Source organism: Hippocampus guttulatus, chromosome 10 (genome assembly GCF_054856545.1).
Source record: "Hippocampus guttulatus isolate MCC_2025c chromosome 10, RoL_Hgut_1.0, whole genome shotgun sequence".
In the NCBI taxonomy this organism is placed as follows: Eukaryota; Metazoa; Chordata; class Actinopteri; order Syngnathiformes; family Syngnathidae; genus Hippocampus; species Hippocampus guttulatus.
Genome location: NC_141270.1, coordinates 17,468,578 through 17,488,585, shown reverse-complemented (window position 1 = coordinate 17,488,585; position 20,008 = coordinate 17,468,578). Strand labels below are relative to the sequence as shown.

Below are 20,008 nucleotides of genomic sequence, written 5' to 3'. Positions count from 1 at the left end.
GCACGTGCGCGGTACCGGATCGATCGCGGTAGCTTGTTTGATTGAAAAGTCGATCTTCGGTCAAAAAAGTTTGGGCATTGCTGTCTTAAACCTTAGGAGACTTTTTTTTTTTTCATTGGCCTCTACTTTCAGTCACGCCTCATCGGTCTTGACAAGAGGAGTTCAGTGTAGATAAATAAAGTGAAGTTAGTCGCCACCCAAATTGACATCTTATGGCCTTGTCAGAGGTCTGTGATCAACTTTTGTCATCGTTAACACCATCTTATAACAGTTGGTCAAATTTTCAGTATAAGGTTTTCTCTGATTAGTGTAGTATCTATTCACATCTTCGCTAAAGAGACTGAAGAGCGTAAGCCGAGCCGAAGGGGTGGCTGGAGGACATGGAGCTGATTGATCCTGACAGCTTTGTGAGGCTTTGTGACTACTGAGCAAACTGAGGGACATAATTATATTTGCTTAAGGACATTCCGTGAAAGCAGGTCATTATATGCGTACTCGTACTGTTAGTATGTCAAGTGAATGAATCAAGTCGGTGCATTTGACGATGTGAATAACCATTATTGGCCGCATAGTGGATTGGATTTAAGAGTCATACGTGTATCTACTTAAAAGTAAAAGGCCTCGGGACATGGGAAATCAAGCACAGACACACAAACATTTATAGCGTGGAATGTGCATCGATCGTTGTGAAGGTGGGTGCTTCATAAAGTACAGCGCAAGGGAAAAAAAAATTGAGAGGATAACAAACACAGTGGAGATAATGAACAAGTACCAGGATACTTTCATTTTTTTTTTATTAGCTGTTTTTTTTTTTGATAAAGGGACAAAATGGGTGTGTGAACAGGATTATGCAGACATCTGTCAGTAAACACAGACAGCGGTTTTCTTAATACAACTGAACAGGTACTCCATGTACAGAAATTAATAAAGAGCTTGATTTGTCAAATGACCATTGGCCACAAATACAAAATAAATGATATACTCTGACAAAAAACAAATATATAAAATAAAATTAAATCAAAACAAGGATCCATCCCATGTCTCTCTTTTGAACAGAGCAAATAGGCGATAATAAATAGCAACTCCCATTGTAAAAGATAAAGTTCAAGTTCAAGTTACAACAAACAGCTCTCAGAACAGGAATAGAAAAGGCTGATAACAAAATATTCCGCATTGCCGTTGACAAAAATTCTTAACTTAAGCAGGCTTCTCCACGTCTCCCAGGTCAATTTTAAATATGCTTGGCATATGAATGTGTACCCAATCTAAATGGAAAGCACCATTTTGTATTTGGCAATGAAAAAAAAAAACTAAACGAAATCTGCAAAACATTGAATTCTTTTTAATAATATTTATTTGGACACTTTTTTTTTGTACTGCATATGATGGGTTTTTTTCTCTCTACTTGTTGGAATGTTGTCAGGTAGGGAAAGAGAGACAGAAGCACACAACGGAACAGGCCAATGTCAGCTTGTATTACTGCATACAAGAGTGGCAGCAGGATGGAAGGAGGGTCAGAACCAAAAAAAAAACCAAAGATATGTACAACGACCTCTGTGGACAGGGAAAAGAGCAGTGGCCATCATATGACCTACAGTGCTGCCCAATGCCACACACTTTAGCCGATTTTGTTTTTGTTTTGTTTTGGGGTTTTTTGTATTAGGTTTTTCCTTTTATCTCTTTAAACATACAAATAATTTGCACTATATTATCCTGCCAAATTAAAAAAATATACCGTGGCAGCTTGGGATTTTTTTTTCCACTACCAAAAAAGGTATGGTACCTTTAGAGAGAACAAGCAACAATTAAAAATACGAGCCTCAATATAAATACTATAGTGCCTACTCTAAGTGAACATTGAATTCAAATACAGTTCTAGAAATACAGAAAAATCAAACATTGATGTGTTGAAGCATAGGAATTGACATGTATGTGCATTTTCCTATATTTTTAAGTTCTTTATATATTCATATATAATCTTATTCATTTCCCCAATGCAAATTGTATTTCAACCTGAAGAGCTGTGAAGAGCCAAGACAAAATAAAATACAAAACCATCACAGGGTTTTTTTTTGTTTGTTTGTTTGTTTTTTGTTTTTTTTTCTTTTCTATTTCGTTATTTCATATATACTGTGATCGGAGTCTTGAACATTACCAAGACGCTGAGGAAAAGAGAAACGACAACAAACTTAACAGTTTCCCCTAAAAGACAGTGAAATATTATTTCCAAAAAATGTTTATTTCCATACCTAGAATTAAAGGAACATTTATACAAAATGGGAACAGCAACATTTGAGTGTTTATTGTCTAGCCGACAAAGTCGGAGATTATCCAAGACAGAGGTGGCAAAAATGAAACAATGCAGCTCTTCGCAAAAGTCAACATTGAGGACTTAACAGTTGCCAGTGAGCCCAGTGTCCTTTTTGAAACGATCTCTGAGTGCCGTACATTCAATGTACAGACCTTGTTGAAAGACTGATTTTTTTTTTTTTAGCCCAGTTGATACATGGACATGTTGTCCAAAGTGAAATGGCAGCGGGGGTGAAGATCGGCGATTATTAAATTACTGCCAACAGAAAATTTGACTGCTTTTACCAGTGACCAGTTTACCTTTTTCCCCCTTCGGCGTAAACTTTTCAACTTGGAATTTGAAACAGTGCACTTCACGACTGTAAACTGACAATGTAGCATTGAGACTCAAGTCGGACCACTACTGCAAATGCAAGTGAGAGATGATGGTACTTAGGTTGAATGACAAGTGCTTGACTCGAAAGAGCTTAAAAAAATGATCTCTCCTCATGGCGTTCAAAGTAGCTATGCGTGCTGATTAAAATGATCACATTTCACTCTTTTTAAGAGCCGGTTTGTACTGATGGATTTTCATTTTGCAATTCATTTTGCTGGACTCGTTGTTACAGACCCTGTTTTGAAGAATTGAAGCAATGCCTCTAATCTCCATCACGCGTACTAAATTTGTTGTACCTTTCTCTCTGTCTAGCTTCGAGATAGTTTCAGTGCTCTCCTGTCTCTTTTGTAGGTCGCCTATTACTGAACGTGTGTCGTTCAACATACCACGAATGAAAGCAGTGTTGCAGGTTTGTGCTAACTCAGACAAATATTACGGGTATCCCTCAAATTCAGGATTGTACATTACAGATTCCCATTTCGGACTCAGGAAAATAACTCCTTATCAGAAACAGAACGAGACCTACTCCGATATCCGCAACACTGGTCATGACCACGCTCCTTATGAAATCCACGTCCTGAAGCTAAGCCCATTGAACAAGTACCCGATAGCTGAATGGTCATTAACTAGAAAGTGAATCTTTGATTATGAGGTGTCACAGTCCACTGGGGCAGGCAGGTGCTTGATGCAAGGACCTTTTCTCTGTGGTTTCGACAGCTTAGTGTGACCCCCAAATAAATGTATTCCAGATAAGATTATGGCCAATGTAGTCTTAAAATATCAAAGGCACTCTTTCTTACTTTACCAAATGATAGTACAATTTGAAGTCTTTGCACACCCTTGTGTTCTTGTAATTTGAAAACCATTGCTATTTATTTACTCATCGAACTTATGAAGTGTTTGTTTTTTTTAAACCCTGTGTGAACATGGCATCTTTTAGAAAGATCCGGATAAGTGCATTTCCAGGGGTTCCAGAAGTGGGTCATTTTCCATGTAACAACACAAAACTGTACATGATATGTGTTACAGGGTATATGCAGCATGGGTATACTGTATCTTTCTTGTCTTTTCTCTTTTTGAAGAATTAAAAAGAAAAAAACATAAGAGAAAAACAGCAACACATTTACTAAACAAGTAACCAACCAGGGACAAATTCTTTTCTTTTTTTTTTCCATTTCTTTTTTTTTTAATCATTTAGTTTTGTTTTTGATTAACAAAAACATACCATGCATGCTGACAAATTCTTAGAAATGAAAACGGAAAACTCCCAAAATAAAATAGTACACAACATGTAATTTATTGCACAAGAAAAAGGCTCGAAGTTTTGCCTCAATGCAAGAGTATTGCCCCGATACAGATCATGCATTCAATGGGTAATGAACACGGGGTGTGCTGGTGCAGAGCACATGGTCTTAACTTTCCACCAGCCTGGTGACAGTGGAGTTTTGGGGCTGGGGCAAAAACTGCAAGAGTCTTGGAATAAACAGGGAGCTAATGGCAGACAGCTGCAAGGGAAAATGTCCCATAGTTCAGCCTTCTACTCTGACTTTATTTCGGTACTCAAAGGACGGTCACTGTGCCATTTTTTCATGTGTTTCTCCAAGGTGCTATAGACACTGAAGGGCATGTGACAGATTTCACACTTGTACACGTCCTTGCCCACTTGACCATGGGTCTTCATGTGGCGAGTAAGTTTGGAGCTCTGGGCACAGGCGTAATTGCACAGCTCACACTTGTATGGCCTTTCCCCCGTATGGCTGCGCCGGTGCACAGTCAGATTGCTGCAGTTCTTGAATACCTTGCCGCAGTACTCACAAGTGTCACTCCTTCGGCCGTCCTTGGAGCTGGGCCGCCCGGGGCCCCCGAGATGCGGTGTGCTGCCCCCGCTTCCCGTACCACTGCGACCTGACATCCCGCCATCGAGTTCCCCCGGAGGAGTGGAGAATCGCAGACTCCCGTTCTCTGAGGAATGCTCGGATGAAGAGGCGAAGGGCGATTGTCTAGAGTCCCCAAAGTTCAGAAAAGGATCCTTGAGCTGTCGAGAAGCCGCGTAGCCAGCAAGCCACTGCGAATAGACGTTTTCCGTGTTCGGGATTGTGGGTGTGGGCAGATCAAATTCTTTTTCCAGCTTGATGCGTTTGGAAAAAGGACTGAGTGGACTTGGGCTACCCAAGAGCAGTTTTTTAGAAAGGCAGGCAGAGGCTGATTCGTTCGGGGATGCTCCGCGTCCGTTGACAGTTGAGAGCGAGCCCTCCTCGCCGCGATTTGTTTCCTGCACTGAGTTAGAATCGCACATCTCCCGGTTTTGTGGATGTCCTCTGTTCAGGTGGTGGTGGAGGTGGTTCTCCTGGGCAATTGCGTTCCTTTTGTGTGCATTGAGGGCTTCGCTGAAATGCTGCATGCTGGCGGCAAGGCCCATTCCCTGCATGACCTCAGGGAGAGAGCGTGGAATGGAGCCCTCATCAGTCATCCCTCCCAGTCGGGTTCCGATACCTCCATTGTTTTCATGCTGACGTGTGGCCTCAAGATTCAAGCCAAAGTGGTAACTGTTGTTTCGTCGAGCAGCCCTCTCCCCATTCTGTGCTTCCTCCTCCTCTGCTTCTTCTTCCTCTTCCTCCTCCTCCTCCTCCTCTTCCTCCTCTTCTTCCTCTTCCTCCTCTTCCTCCTCTCCATTTTCACGTAGCATTCTGTTGTTTTCACATTTCAGCTTGGCCACCACCGACTTAAGGGCATTGCTGGCACTGCCCATGTGTTCACTTGTGCCCGGTTCTGGAGAGGAGGCAGTGGAAAGTCCATCTTCTGACTTGCCTGTGTTTGGTGAGGAGGATTTGTGCATGTGAGTTTTCATATGGCGCTTCAACTTACTGGCCTGTGTGCAAGCATGGTCACACAAATGACACTTGTACGGCTTTTCTCCTGTGTGGCTGCGCCGGTGCACTATTAGATTGCTCTGAAACTTGAACGCTTTGCCACAAAACTCGCAACACTTGGATTTCATCGGCGTGTTGGACGAGGGTGTTGCCCCTGCGGAGGGGAGAGGAGTGGTAGGAGTGGTCTGAGAGCCCACGGGGGACTGCATGGAGCCTGGCAGAGGCGGTGGGGTGGCAATATATGGAGTTTTGTTGCCACCTCCACCTCCCGTGCCCATGCTTCCCACACTTGTCTGGAATGGCTGGAGTAAGCGCTGCATGGGGCCGGGCCGACTGGGGGATAGAGGGGGAGTGGACCCTGAGGTGTTACCCGCGAGCTCCCGTAGCCGCCGTGAGAAGTCCATTGTTGGAGGTGGCTCCATGGGAAGAGGAGGATTGAGGCGCAGCACCCTGTCAAAGGCACTCGGGTGGTGGGCTGCCAGCGCCAGTTCCTCTGGGCTCAGGTGGTGGGGGTCCAGGTGGTTCCTTGGAGGGGGACTGAAGATAGGTGGTGTGGGAGGAAAACGCTGATGATGGAGCCCACCAGCAATCCCAAGTGTACTCCCTGCTCCCACACTGTCCCTTCCCCCTGAGCCTGAGCCTGGGATTCGGAGGAGATTGAAAGGGCTTGCATCGGGAGGCAGATGGAGGCCGTGAAGGGGAGGATGAGAAGGGCAATCTGCGCCCCCACCCATGGAGGAAGGCCCACCCATTCGTGGGGTGAGAGGACTGCCATGTTCACTTTCCAGGTAGATGCGGAAACCATGGGAGTTCTGGGCGTGCTGTAGCAGGAACCAGGCACTGCCATATGACTGCTTACAAGTCGTGCACGTGTAGGTTGTCGGTTCTTCTTTGCCTGCAGTAACATAGAAAAAGAAATAGCTTAGGGGACAGGTTAAGAGTCACAGGTTCAATAAAAATATGTTTACATACGCATGGACCCCGTAGCAAAAACCTCCAGTTCTATTCATCAGTCACCATCAAAGCTATGAATGTACAGAGACTATTATTATTGTGTCCAGAATAATAGGCATGAATGACGAAGACTTGGATGAACCCATCACTTTTTGGAACCTTAGGCCTAAATGTTACAGCTATTCAGAGCAGTTGGCACATGGTGTTGCAGACTTTGCGACTACAACAGTACATCTTATTGAGGTCATGCCCCACATGAGTTACATGTGAGAATAGGGTGTGCATGTTTTTTTCAGTGTGTGTTGTTCTTCTCAGACTTTTCTGGAACAAAATGTTTCCCTTTGGACCAACTGTTAGTCCTCTCATGTCAGCAGCAGAATAAAGAAAGGGCTATACTGACAGGCCACCTCTTTCGGCTTCCCATGGAGCCACCAAAACAGAGTGCCACTCACAAACACTGACAACAATTACACAAACATTTGCACCAGAAAAAAAAACAAAATAACATTATTCATGAAATTAATCAAATGCTAAAGACTGTGCATGATGCCACCCAAATGAAATATTTCAGATCACAAACAATAATTTCACTATATAGTGAATTGGTATGGAACACAGTTGTGTTTGGTTTTCAGGTTGACGCAAGTACGAAAATTGCAGCTAAATGTTTTTCCTCTATATCAGGGGTCACCAACAGCAGGAAGCCCTCGAGGACTACTTGAGTAGCCCAGAGGCCTATTCCAAAAATAGCTCCCCAGTGATGAGACACTGTGACTCTCCAGGAATATTGTAGAAGCCATCATGTGAACACTGGCAGATATTTATCATAAAGTGCGGCCAATTGATATGTATCTGTTTCATAATTATTGTGAGAAATTGCTAATGTGATCGGTGTCTTCATTATTTAGAACATATGAACGTAGTTTGAGCACATTTATTTCAAAAGTGCATCCTATCAAACTAGTAGCGCTTCGCATTAATCAGTGGCCAAAGAGGAGCCCTTAGTTTCAACAAGGTTGGTGACCCCCTGCTCTATATTCTCCATTGTATTTTCCCACGCAGTGACTTTGTGCACGTTTATACTGTATGTGAATAGATTTGAATATTGTACAACAATTTATGCATTTCAGTACAGAACACATAAGAATATGAATGTGACAAATTATAGTCCAATTTCTGCACTCAAAATCATTTTAATTCTCTTCTCGAGAGTGAATTGTGGGTTTTCCTTCACTGTCAACTGTAATTATGGAAATGTACTGTATACTGTACATTTTCAAATTGGACTGAATTACTGAATGAAATCACGTTTTTCACAATGATGCACGTAATGTATTGTGATGTGCCTGAACTGCACTTCACTTACTCACATGCAAAGAAACTACGGTACATATTCCAGGATTCAGATCGGAATATTTTGGTTGACTGCAATATATTGTCCAGCAGTAGAAATTTGTTTGACAAAAATTTTTGACCAAAAAAAACAAGCCCTGCCATTTGTATGGTCTAATTATAATGTCATGTGACTGACCAGCAATCTACAAAGTTGGATTCTTCTGAATCAACCAGAAGTCAAAATTCGGATCCCAATTCTGAAATGTACTGCAAATTATTCCTAAATACTATACAATCTCATATTACATTTTATGTCTGTGGCTTCCAACCTTTATTGAATCAAGGCACTTATTTTACATATGGAAAAAAAATAGTTGGTGCAAAAAGTATAGCGACATAAATAATGGTGATCTTTTTTTTTTTATTTACTCGGTTATTTGAACACAAACCTATTATTCTGAATGGCAACAAATGCATGCAGCTGGTACCTTCTGCCATCTCGTGGAAAAACCTTCAGTAGTTCTGCCTGTCACTATATGTTGCTGGCATAGATAGATGAACCAAGAATTGTAACAAATAATAATTAAGTGAAATTGGTTTGGCACACCTGAAGATCTCTTACAAAAAACGACTACTGGCATACCCTGGCGCAATGGTTGGGAATGAGTGTTTTTTGTCACATTCAGTTACTGATACTTGGCACACTTTGTAAGAAACTGCTTAGACAACCTGATAATGACGGGCTACTCGACATTAACCTTCTGCCAGTAAGCTTATTTTACAAGACACAAAGACTACAAATGCAACTGCAAAGACAACATGTATGGATGACCATAGCAAACAATGATGAGGAGAATTTGTAGAATAAAATGTCCAATTTTGTATCCAAAGAAGCATATTCGTCATTTTGTTTGAGCGGAGTGCATCTCCTTTTCCCACTCTCTCCTTTCTAACACACAGTTGTCCCACGTGACCAGAACAGGAGCTGCTAAATTATGGATCATTAAAATCGGCACAAATTACCACTAATGTGGCCACCTGCATCAAATTTAACCTCTGAATATCATTTGCATTATCAAGACTAGGGATGCTTAATTTTATTCAATCATTCGTTTTACCTCTTGATAAACTGGTCAGTTCATTCATTCATTTCGACTGTTCTATTTTTGTGATGTGGGAATTGGATGATGTGTCGGTATGACTCCTGCGGGTTAGATTTGGTGCGATTTTCAGCCACGCAAGTGTTACTGCCCCTTCCCACAAAATTAAAATCAATCTGGCCCCAAACCATTAAACAAACAGATATGCTACATTTAAAATGCTATATTTGCCCTCAACCATGAAACCCATAACATCCATTAATAATTACAAAAAAAGAAAAGTAAATAAAGCATCAGAGCCATATTTTACAGGGCAATACAGGGCATACAAAATTCAGAGTGTGTGTGCAGGGTCGCAGATACGTGAGAACACAGCAATGCTCAAAAAATATATATTTCCAATATGTCAACAAAATATACCAAAAAAAAAACCATTAATTCAACAAAGACTTTGGTACTCTATCGTTAGTATGTTCCTAATGCAATGCTAGCTAAGACTTGTCCATGCACTGAGTGAAACTGTGAGGTTAATGGATTTTAGAGTAGGCGACTGCTCCACGCTGTCTCTCTGTAATCTACTCCCATCAACCACTTCATTAGGGAAACTCTGTGCCACTCTGAGGTTGAAAAAAAATAAGCGAGAAAGTGGAATGGTGAGAGAAAGATGAAGGCAAGGGTATCAAGGTGAGGAAAGGTGAAGTAATCCTTTCATTTAAAATGAAAACAGAGACGGCAAACATGCTGTAACAAGTTAGCTGGAGTATAGCGGGGTATATTAGTCGTGTAAGAGGATGGGGATGATAGTGTGGGATTCTTTACTCGAAGCTAAATGTCAAAGCTCCTGGTGAGACTCTGAGGAACAGACACTCTCAGTTTCAGAAATGTCTTAACACTCAATACCAGCCATGCTACAGTGACCGGCTCAGGCATTACATTCTATTAAACCAAGGGCATTGCCTGGACACTTGAGTGGGGCTGCATGGGAGAGGGAGGAACGGGGAGAGATTAACGTAGCTTCACTTGCGTTACCCCCTCCTGTGTCTGTCTGTGTGTGCTTGACGTTGTGTGTGCACGTGTGTGTCTCTATGTGAGCGCTAGAGAGAGACTTGAGCAGAAATAGTTTTGAAGACTTCAAAACTAGAGAAAACACGTTCAGAAAATGAAGGGCTAAAACCATAAGTGATACTCTATGTGCTGATTTGATGATTTTACATTCTACCACGAAATTGATGTACTGTATTCAGAATACATTCTCCCACCTTTATCCCTTTGAAAGTTGCAGTGAAATGCGGGAATCAAAATTTCTGCATTCACAAGGTGATCAAGCTAAAGCAGTTCAGCAAAATCAATGACTTTCCATGCCGTGACGTGCAGTCAGGGGAGGCAGATGAGGCTGTGCCTCCCCTGTCATCATGAGAGGAAAACGAAACAAAGTCATAAAATAACACGAGTATTCATATTTGTCCTCTTTTGGTGTGGTTCTTAATGTATTTTGACCATTTTTATAATAGAAATCGCAGAAAATTCTCTATTTCCTGCTTAAATAAACAGTCTCCTTCAGAGACAAGAGGTGAGATATGGACAGCCAATATGACATAAATCGACAGGGAAAATGCTTGCCTTTAGGCAGCTAGTACCTCTGCCTCAAGTAAGGTGGCGATAGTGAGCAGCCTGATAGCCTACCACCAGCCAGGTCACGGCGAACTCTAACCCGTGCGCAAAAAGTAAACAAGAAGTGTGCTGTGCGACTCCACAAGCTGTCATTTCTCGCCCTGAAAATGGAGGATTTAATTTCCAAACTAAGAAATTTTAAAAAGCTGGACTCAAACAAAGCAGGACATCATAAATACTGGGAGACAGACACCTGAACTACCAGGTTTGCTTCAAACAACGGGAGTCGGGAAAAGACGTTAAACGACTCGTTCTTTTTAAACGCCATGGTATACACGTAAAGACTGGCTTTGTGGCTGTGCTATTAAAAAAAAAAAACTTATTTTCTGCATTCCCTGCCTTTTATTCTCAACGAGTGAGACTATGTGGACCCATACAGGATTTTGTTACTTGAAAAACTTGCCAAGAAGCCTTGACAAACGTGAACGATCAGTGCCTCCACAAAACCAACCCTCACTGCACGTCACTTTTTCCGTATGATTCCACATAAACTGCAAATTACACCCACAATAATAAATATATTTTTATTCCATTAATACCTGAATGACAGTTTCAGTCCCCATTGATCACTTGATTGTTATTTGTGTCCTTCAAACCACCCAAAAAAGTAAAACCAGTCTTTCATACTTTCAGATTATCTTTGGAATGTCACACAGACTGTCTGTTCTCCGAACTGACTGATCTTCATCCAGTCATTCCGTCCTATGAATTAGCTGGATTGTCATCACTAAATCTTATCCAGAACACCGTTCAGACAAATACTGATGCCAAGTCTTGGTCACCACTCAAGATAGATTCTTCCAACATTTTTTGACTGCCATGAATTTGGTCAATTTCTAGAAATTAGTCTGTTCTCCATTTGCCAGATCTTTTCACGCAAGCTTTTCAATATGTGTCTTTCTTTTTGCACCTCATTTCCACTTTTGGTTCCATCCAAAGTCCCTGCTCCTCCTCTCCTTCAATCCATCAGGGCTCTTTGCAGTTGTCCTTGGCTGTGTCCACTTCTCGTTGAGGCGGTGATACCGACGTCATGGAACATCGCTAAAGTGGGATTTAGAACGTAGACTGGGAGTGAGGGGAAAGTGTCTCGTTGATCATTTGGGATTTAGATTCGAGCCTGAGCGTTTTTAATGCGTATACGACGATCAGCAGTTACTCTTGCCTACCTCATTTTTACCCAAAATACACTTTAGGACATCAAACTTACTGCTGGTAATGAAGTCAAGTACTTGTATTCAACTCGCGATCAATAATTCCCATTCAGTAGCTACTTAACTTTATCACTGCAGTAATGTGAAGAATGAAAAACGATTATGCGCATTTCTGTATTCCTCTTTAAAAAAAAAGAGTGTTGGTTCAACTTAAAAATGCCTGGTGGTCAAGTTTAAAACCAATTCTGTGAACAATTAGTGAGGAAAACGTGCAGGCACGTTTCTGCGGCTTTCTGTTAAATACCGGTAATTGCATCTGCTCATCAAAATGGCAGATACTTTTCACGGTTCAAGAAAGAATTGCAGAATATTTTATTGACCGAGCAATTTGTCCTTTGTCGCAAAGTCAAGAGCAAAACAATTGCGAAGAAAACAGAGGCAGTTGTTGTCCTCACCGCACAGTCAAATGACTGCAAATGCTCAGAGGCACAGCATTGTAGCATGGAAATTAGCCCGGTAGCCAGTTTACGGTTCCAACAACCCCCCCTCCCCGCCCCAACACACATACACACACACACACACTGCATTTCGAGGTAGAGCTTAGAATGTATGTCAGGAATGGTGTGCTCAAAGATACGAAACTAGCTTAATGGAATATTAGCAAGTAGATAGAGCTGGTCACCGTGTTCATGAGTTGGCGAGTTCTTTTTTTTTTCCAATTTGCTGGCTTTGAATTAATTGAAGTTTTCTCAGAATGATCAAATTGCATGTCAGCAGTTTAGAAAAGCATTCATAGATATCATAGTTTCCAAAGAGTCGCCTGCGGCCTTGAAAGTCACGGACGCTTATTTCAATGCGAAACAGTTCGAATGCATTTCGATTACACAAAACAACGAGAGCTTCTTTGCTTCCGAAATGCGCTGCGTGGGTGGGCACATGAACAAGTGTGTCCGTATGATCCTGTTAAATAGCCACACGCACTCTTTCGCCTTATGAACAAAAAAAAATATCAATATCGTCTGTCCGTTTGTATGTGTTGGTGGAATATATCAATACCTTCTGTCTCTGTGTTTGGAACCCCTGCCGGGCTACAGACTGTGGTATCCGCAACTCTCTCACTTGTAATCGAGTGTGTGTGTGTGTGTGTGTGTGTGTGTGTGTGTGTGTGTGTGTGTGTGTGTGTGTGTGTGTGTGTGTGTGTGTGTGTGTGTGTGTGTCAATCCACCGTGAGCCATTAGAGCTGCAAAGTTGTTTTTTTTAATCTTGATGTCACACACATACAAACTATCTGTCACGTACACGCACCCCCCCCCCCAGCACACACACACACACACACACTCAAACACGCACGGTAATGCATCTCGTAAAGGCCGTTCTAATGACAAAACCTGCACCTTTAAACTGTGTTTATACACGTAATTAAATGGCGGTGACCTTTGTAGGAGCATCCAAGTGCACTGTGGCACTATGCTTGCCTGGTGTGTACAAGTGAATGCGCGTGGAAGGCCGGCACCCCTGATCGCAGTGACAGCCTCCACTTAACCCGAAACCACCATGGTGAAATTACAGACCAGCCAAATTGCAGCACTTATGTGAATGAGAGAGAGAGAGAGAGAGAGAGAGAGAGAGAGAGAGAGAGAGAGAGAGAGAGAGAGAGAGAGGAGTGTGTGTGGGGGATTGAAAGACAGAAGGTGGTCCTCAATGTGTCTGTGCTTTTGTTGGAAGCCTCTCAACGTGGTTACACATGAATCAGTCTTGAGTGTACGGCACGCACGCACGCACAAAACTTTGCCTGCACATGTCCCCCAATCCCCGCATGCAAACTCTTGCTTTCAACACTTGATCTCTTGCCGTTTCATCAGATTTAATTCGATCGGTCCGATTTGGTTTGGACTTTACTGGAGCTGAATAATTTAGGCTTTTGATTGATTGCGCACCGCTAACTCCGTTTGACATGCAGGACTTTGACTTGGACAATGAACAGAAGGTAGACGTTTAGTCATGGCTCCACGACTGCATATTGAAATGATAAATACACATCGACGTACAACTTGGGATTCTTATTTTTAAAAGCACATTTCATTTTTTTCTGAAAGCTCAGTTGTCAAAATACACTTGCTCACACAGACACACGCTCACACAGGAGCGCAGTGAGAAATTCATTACTTGCCGTAAGTGAGAGAAAGGCTTGGTGGTCACAAAATGACACACACGCACAGGCTAGTATCGAACGATCCGCAGAGACCTACAACAGCTGCCAAGCACGACAATTCAGTCATCAGCGTGAACTTGTGTGTCTGTCGGTGTATGCATGCTAGTGCGTGTGTGCGCGCGCGTGCTGCAGTGACCGCAGTAGGAGATCACTCTGAGCCGAGCAAACACCTCAGCTGGACGGAGGGCCGCACACAAACACGCACAGCACTTTGCTTCCTCTCCTCATCTAATCCCTCCTCCACCCACTTGGCTTCATCCCTCCATCTGTCCGTCAACACCGCATACAGGTGGCTGTTTTCTCACTCTCTGTAGTCATATACTAAATTCAGTTGTCCGTGCCCTTGTTCTTCCGCACCCCTGCCCCTCATTAATCCATGACTCAACTTCTTATTCCTTATCTTTCTGAAAAAATAAATAAATCATGAAGAAGCGCGAAAAACTCCTCGTTTTATATGTTGTTAGCCCACCCACGCATGTTTATTGTAATCTCAGGATGAATAGCAATAAACCTGTCAAAGCTATACGCAAATAAATCTCCAAAGGTTTTGTGATAAAAGGGCATTCGATTAAGAATTGACATTGGTGGAAGACTTTGTTTGAAAAAGACTTTCTAAACCGTCTTGGTGTCTCTCGGGAATTGTGACCATTCATCCGGAACAACATTTGTAAGATCGGAGGTCAATGATGTTGCTTAATGGAGCCTGCCTCACAATCTCTGTGAAATTAAATGCTCGATGAGGTTGACGCCAGGGCTCGTGCTTTGGACAAAGAAGTGTGCAAGCGGTCTTTGGTAGAATGAAGTTTGAAAAATCCTGCACTGAGTGAATACATTTGTCTCAATACTTAAGTCCATCCTGTATTTGGATTGTGTGAAAACACAACATCGATCCCCATCCCTCCTTTTCCATCTATAGGCACAGCCATTTAACTTCCGGTCGTCCCGCCACTCTCCCAGGTGGGAAGCACTCAGTACCTTTCTCTTTAATTGTATTCATTTGAGGCCAATCGATGGGGGACGTATTTAATCCAAATTTATGACTGCAAGCCATCAGCAATCAAAAGCCTTTGCCTTTCCAAGTCAGCTCTGGCTTGTGGTGACAGAGTGAATGAGAAGAGAGGGGGAGGAAGGAGAGCAAAGATGTGCCATCCTGCTTTTAACACAAACAGCCTCCCACAGTCTCACTGTCGACCTTGGAGAGATAGCGTTTAGGCTGCAGCAAAAACACTCCAAATCAGGATAGCCTCCCGCCCCACCGTCCCACGACTTTTCAGATGAGGCCTCAACTTCAAGTGGGTTCTCTGGTGGATTTTGGGAGCTTTTTTTTCCCAGCATTCTTTTTTCTTTTTTTTTTTTTCTAGACCTTCCACCTTACAAATGAGCTTAAAGTTGGACCGGTGGTGATTCCGAGAGCTCATTTGAAACGATTGATTACTTTCATGTTGATGATATCGAGTGATTTTAGCGGGAAAGAAACAACTTTCTGATCATTATGATTGAACTTGGCTTCTAATATGAATGGTCATGGTGATCCCGGTCGTCAGATAGCTGTTATGTTTTTGTTTAGGTGACATTTGGTTCCCTGATGTGCCCTTTTTGTCTGCACCTGTTCTCGTCATCCGAGTCCTTTGTGTTTAACCAATCAGCTCCCTCAACACTTTGTGTCTTGTTCAGGTGATTCTCGTTTCTTTGCTTGCATTTCGTTCCCTGGGTTCTGTCAGTCTTGGTTGGATCATTGTGAGTGTCTGTGTTCTCCTGTCTTGTTTTGTTACTCTAATATTTTTGGGTTTTTTTGCTATGTTGGTTTCTTGTGATTTTCAGGACTTTGTTTGACGACTTCGAATGTTTTTCCTATCTACTTGTTTGTTTTTTTGTGAAATACATCTTGGTCCTCCCTGCTTATTTCGGGGTCCTCCAACAACCACCATAATGCAAATCTTGACAATAGCGTTTCCAACAGTCAGTAAGTCAATACGCCGGGATGCATCATGTGCAAAATGAAGCAATGTGTCTTGTCCACTGTGTGAAGACGGCACTGAAGCCCGTGCCTGACTTCACCCTTCAAAAGCAAGCAAAGCTCCGCTGCATTCCTGAATATGGTTTGGAGGGCATTTAAATGCTTGAATATAGCCAGCATTACCTTAAAGTTTAGATTTAAGTCATATAAAAAGATTGGGACAGGTTGTGACAAGTCTCCCTGAAATCAGATCCCCCTATTTGCACTCTTGTGGGTTGTTGTTGTTTTTTTTTGTTTTTTTTGTGGTGAGTTTCTATTTTCATGTGTAGTATGTTGGTGAAAAATGACAAATGTGAATGGATTTTGTTTCTTGAATTCACATGTTGGAATTCAAAAGCATTGTGTATTGTGCCTATTTGGTTTTGATTATGTAATGTATTATATTAAGATATTCGTTGCAATTACAATCCCACATCTGCTATTTAATGCCTCTGTTGGTTCAGAGTGCACATTGATCACTGTCGTATTGTATTTATTACTGTGATTTAAAAGTAAATGAAACTTAATGAAAATCTGTATCAATACACAACTGTAGGACATAATTGTTGTGACACCGAGTTTTCGGAAGCAAGTCTATGTTCCTTAGCAGACACAGACTTCAATATCAAGCGCTGTCGCCTCTCCTCCAGCACTCCTTCTCAACCTTGTCGAGTTAATAAACACTGTAGGCTTCATTCATTAGAGCTGCAGTCGCTACACCCTGAGAGCCCAATCGATCCCCCAGACGTTTTATATAGAACGAGGAAAAAAAACTGAGAGCAGGCAAGGCAGGTAAAAGCAAACAAGACGGGCAGAATATATGACTGTGTTAATATGAAATGAACAGCAGTTTACCTGCCTCTTTTTTAAGTGCCTACTCATGTGTGTGTCTGTGTGTGTGTGGGTGTGTGTGTGTGTGCGTGTGTGTGTGTGTGTGTGGGTGTGTGTGTGTGTGTGCGTGTGAGAAACAGCCTGCAACTACTGCTTTAAAAAAATATATGACATCCTTATCTCGGATGAGGAGAGGAAAAAAACTGATCGTTGTCACAAAACCAAAGGAAACATTTGTTCCACGTGTGGCATCGAAAAACTGAAAACACATGGGCCTTTGTGTTATGTAATATTTTTTTAAAATATAATTTCAGGAGCTCAGTCTTCATTTTTCCAGTTTTTTAGTGCATGTGGTTTCTCTGAGGAGGTTGTTAGTTCTTCGTGTCAGATAAATCTGAAGCGTAAAATGAAATAATCACTTATGCATTGTTACATTTGTGAATGTTTGCTTTACTTTGATGTGTATCAAAAAAATAAATGCAGAGAATGAATGCATGGGAATAATTTCTTCGAGTGTAGAATTCCTTGCCTGCCATGAATCAGTCTTCATGCATCAGGTGGCACTCTTTATCACAACAAATTCCTAAGTTATTTTTAACACACATTCCCTAGTAAAAAGTCTGATGCAAAAAGAAATGAACCTTTCTTTCTGTTTGTGGTGATGAAAAAAAAAGGCTTTAGTGCGCTTGTAGCGGTTTGATGTCGAGCAGATGGTATGGGCAGCGTTTGGGAGTGACAAAAGACTGGTGCCGGATGTGAAAGGCTCTTCTATTTGCGTGTGAAGCCGCATTCAGTTCTGCCTAAACACACGCACACACACGCACACACACACTATGACTGGCCAACCAACAGAAGACCAAAAGGCTGAATAAATAATAAGTGAGAACAGAAACAGGAAGCAAAATAGAGAACTCACATTTACAATAGCCACATCTTTTTAACAGCTCCGCACATATCTTCAATATCCAGGTAAAATAATGTCCCATGTAGAATATTAGTCTGCAGGCATGTGTGTATTTGTTTGTTTGTGTGTGTGTGTGTGTGTGTCCTAAAGATGCTCCATTAGTGATTTTGGAAAGTGGTGTGGGGGCCTGGCATTCCCATCAGGGCCCACTATGGCTAAAGTGCTGCACCACACACTCCTAAACCCCAACGAACCCCACCCTCATGGGCACTGCCTGTATTCCCCCTCACCCCACCCCTCAATCCCACCTAAGACGACCTTACAGCGCATCTGTCAGCTGGTTTCCAAAACGACCCCCCCTCCTCCCATACACACACACACACACACACACACACACACGCATGTGCATACAAACTCATGGTCCACTAATGACCAAACCCAAACAGCTCCCAAACAACTCTGAAAAGCTATTAGGAGAGGGCTTTTTGACGAGGAAGTGATTTTTTTTTTTATACGCCATTAAAAGCCATGGATAAAATGTGTGTTCGCGTAAATACAGCCACAGGTCAGAAGTAGCGCCAAACAGAGATAATTGAGAAACCAGACTTCCCCCCTGAGATAAAGGTAGTCTGGCTGCAGCACATGTAGAATGCATTTTAAAGGAATGTCCTTTCTTTCGCTGTGAGTTACATCTTTGAAATGTTTTCCTTTTTTTTCAGTGGCATGTAAGTCAAAACTTTGAATAACCCCAAATGAATACCGTTGACAGTGAATTTTGTATCCTGTTCTAAACGTAGAAGATGTTTTACTGGTCAATTGTGACTGTCAGAAAAAGTTTGCTCAAAGCTACCAAGTTCCCTCTGATGTGCAAAAGCTTGCGGTACTTCAAAATTTCCATTAATGACAGTGATAAGAATCATTTCTAAAATGTAGAAAACAATAGAAACCACATCACCTCCATATATCCCACTTCTTGTGTCATTTTTATCTCAAATAGTCTCATTCGACAAGTAACAAAATCGGATAAACCCAAATTTGACTGGAGTGCACGCGGTATAACTATATTTGTTTATTTTTCTGACATTTTCTTTTGATTGTTCGCATTCTTTCAGCTTTTCAGATCGCCTGATGGTGAAACTCTTCTGTCACATTTCAACGATTTTGTTGAATGCGGCAATGTGAAAATATGCAATCGCCACTGTTAAAACACAGGAACAGTGCGCTGAATGAGCTGTATGCGCGGAATTTAAAATCCTGGGTCTTAAATGCACCGTGAGCGCACAAGGGGCTCCTGACGGAGAGAAAATAGCTCTGGTTTCAGGGCAAACAGAATCCATTCCTTGCAAGTCAAGAGACACTGAGATTCGTGTCAGGTCAGGTTCAGGCATGATTCATCGCCGAATATGCACTGAGGCAATATTTTCTTAGAAAGAGATGAAGGGTTACTCTACCTGCTTATTACCACTTTTTTGTTTTTGTTTTTACATTCTCCTCCCTCTTTACCTGTTTTAAGGCAGGTAGTGAATGACAGACAAAATCTAAACCCATTCATCAACACGTGAACTCACACACTCACAGCACACCTGGTTTGCTGTTCCGCATCATAAAGAGCAAGTCAATCAGCACTGTAGCATGTCTGTTAAAACGGAAAATGGAAACGCAAAGTCAGAAAAAGGAAGCCAATACCGGAGAGGCCACGCATACACTTTCTCCCAATATTTGACTCTTTAAAAAAAAAACACACACACACAATATTTCCAACTACCGTATTTTCCGGACTGTAAGTCACAGTTTTTTTCATGCCTTATACTCTGGAGTGACATATAAGTTGCATTCTAAACACATTATTATATCATTTCATGTTATTTTCACATTAAATCGCAAGAAGGTGCTCTAGGCCTGTGTTGAAAAATCAACGATGAGTCTGACGTAAGCGACGTAGCGCCGCCTCTTTTACCTCCGGAGTTGGCGGAGTTGTTTAAAAGTGACACGTAGGATGAAGATTTCATTGGATTTAATGATTTGGAGCGACACTGATGGTTTGGTAAACTTGTGAGCATGTTCTTTATGCTGTAGTGATCTGAATAACTCTTGATATGTGAACATAAACATACCAGACACGTCTCAGTTTGTTGTTTATGTGTCATTTAACGTGAGCGTATCGTACATGTATTCACACTCTTGTTCTCTATTTTATTTTTATTTTATATTGCCTTTCAAGATGACATGTCCGTTTTTGGTGTTGGATTTAATCAAATAAATTTCCCCCAAAAAATGTCATTTATACTCCAGTGTTTT

The 20,008-nt window shown here is 41.9% G+C and overlaps 1 protein-coding gene across 2 annotated transcripts in view; it reads right to left on the bottom strand.

Moving 5' to 3' along the window:
• Nucleotides 1-777: 777 nt before the first annotated feature.
• Nucleotides 778-20,008, bottom strand: part of bcl11aa (BCL11 transcription factor A a) — a 45,308-nt gene continuing 26,077 nt past the window's right edge. For both annotated transcript variants that reach the window (XM_086122173.1, XM_086122174.1), the window contains exon 3: nt 778-6,451. In XM_086122173.1, coding sequence (XP_085978299.1) covers nt 4,224-6,451 — 2,228 coding nt within the window. In that variant the 3' untranslated portion in view covers nt 778-4,223. The remainder of the gene's footprint in view (nt 6,452-20,008) is intronic.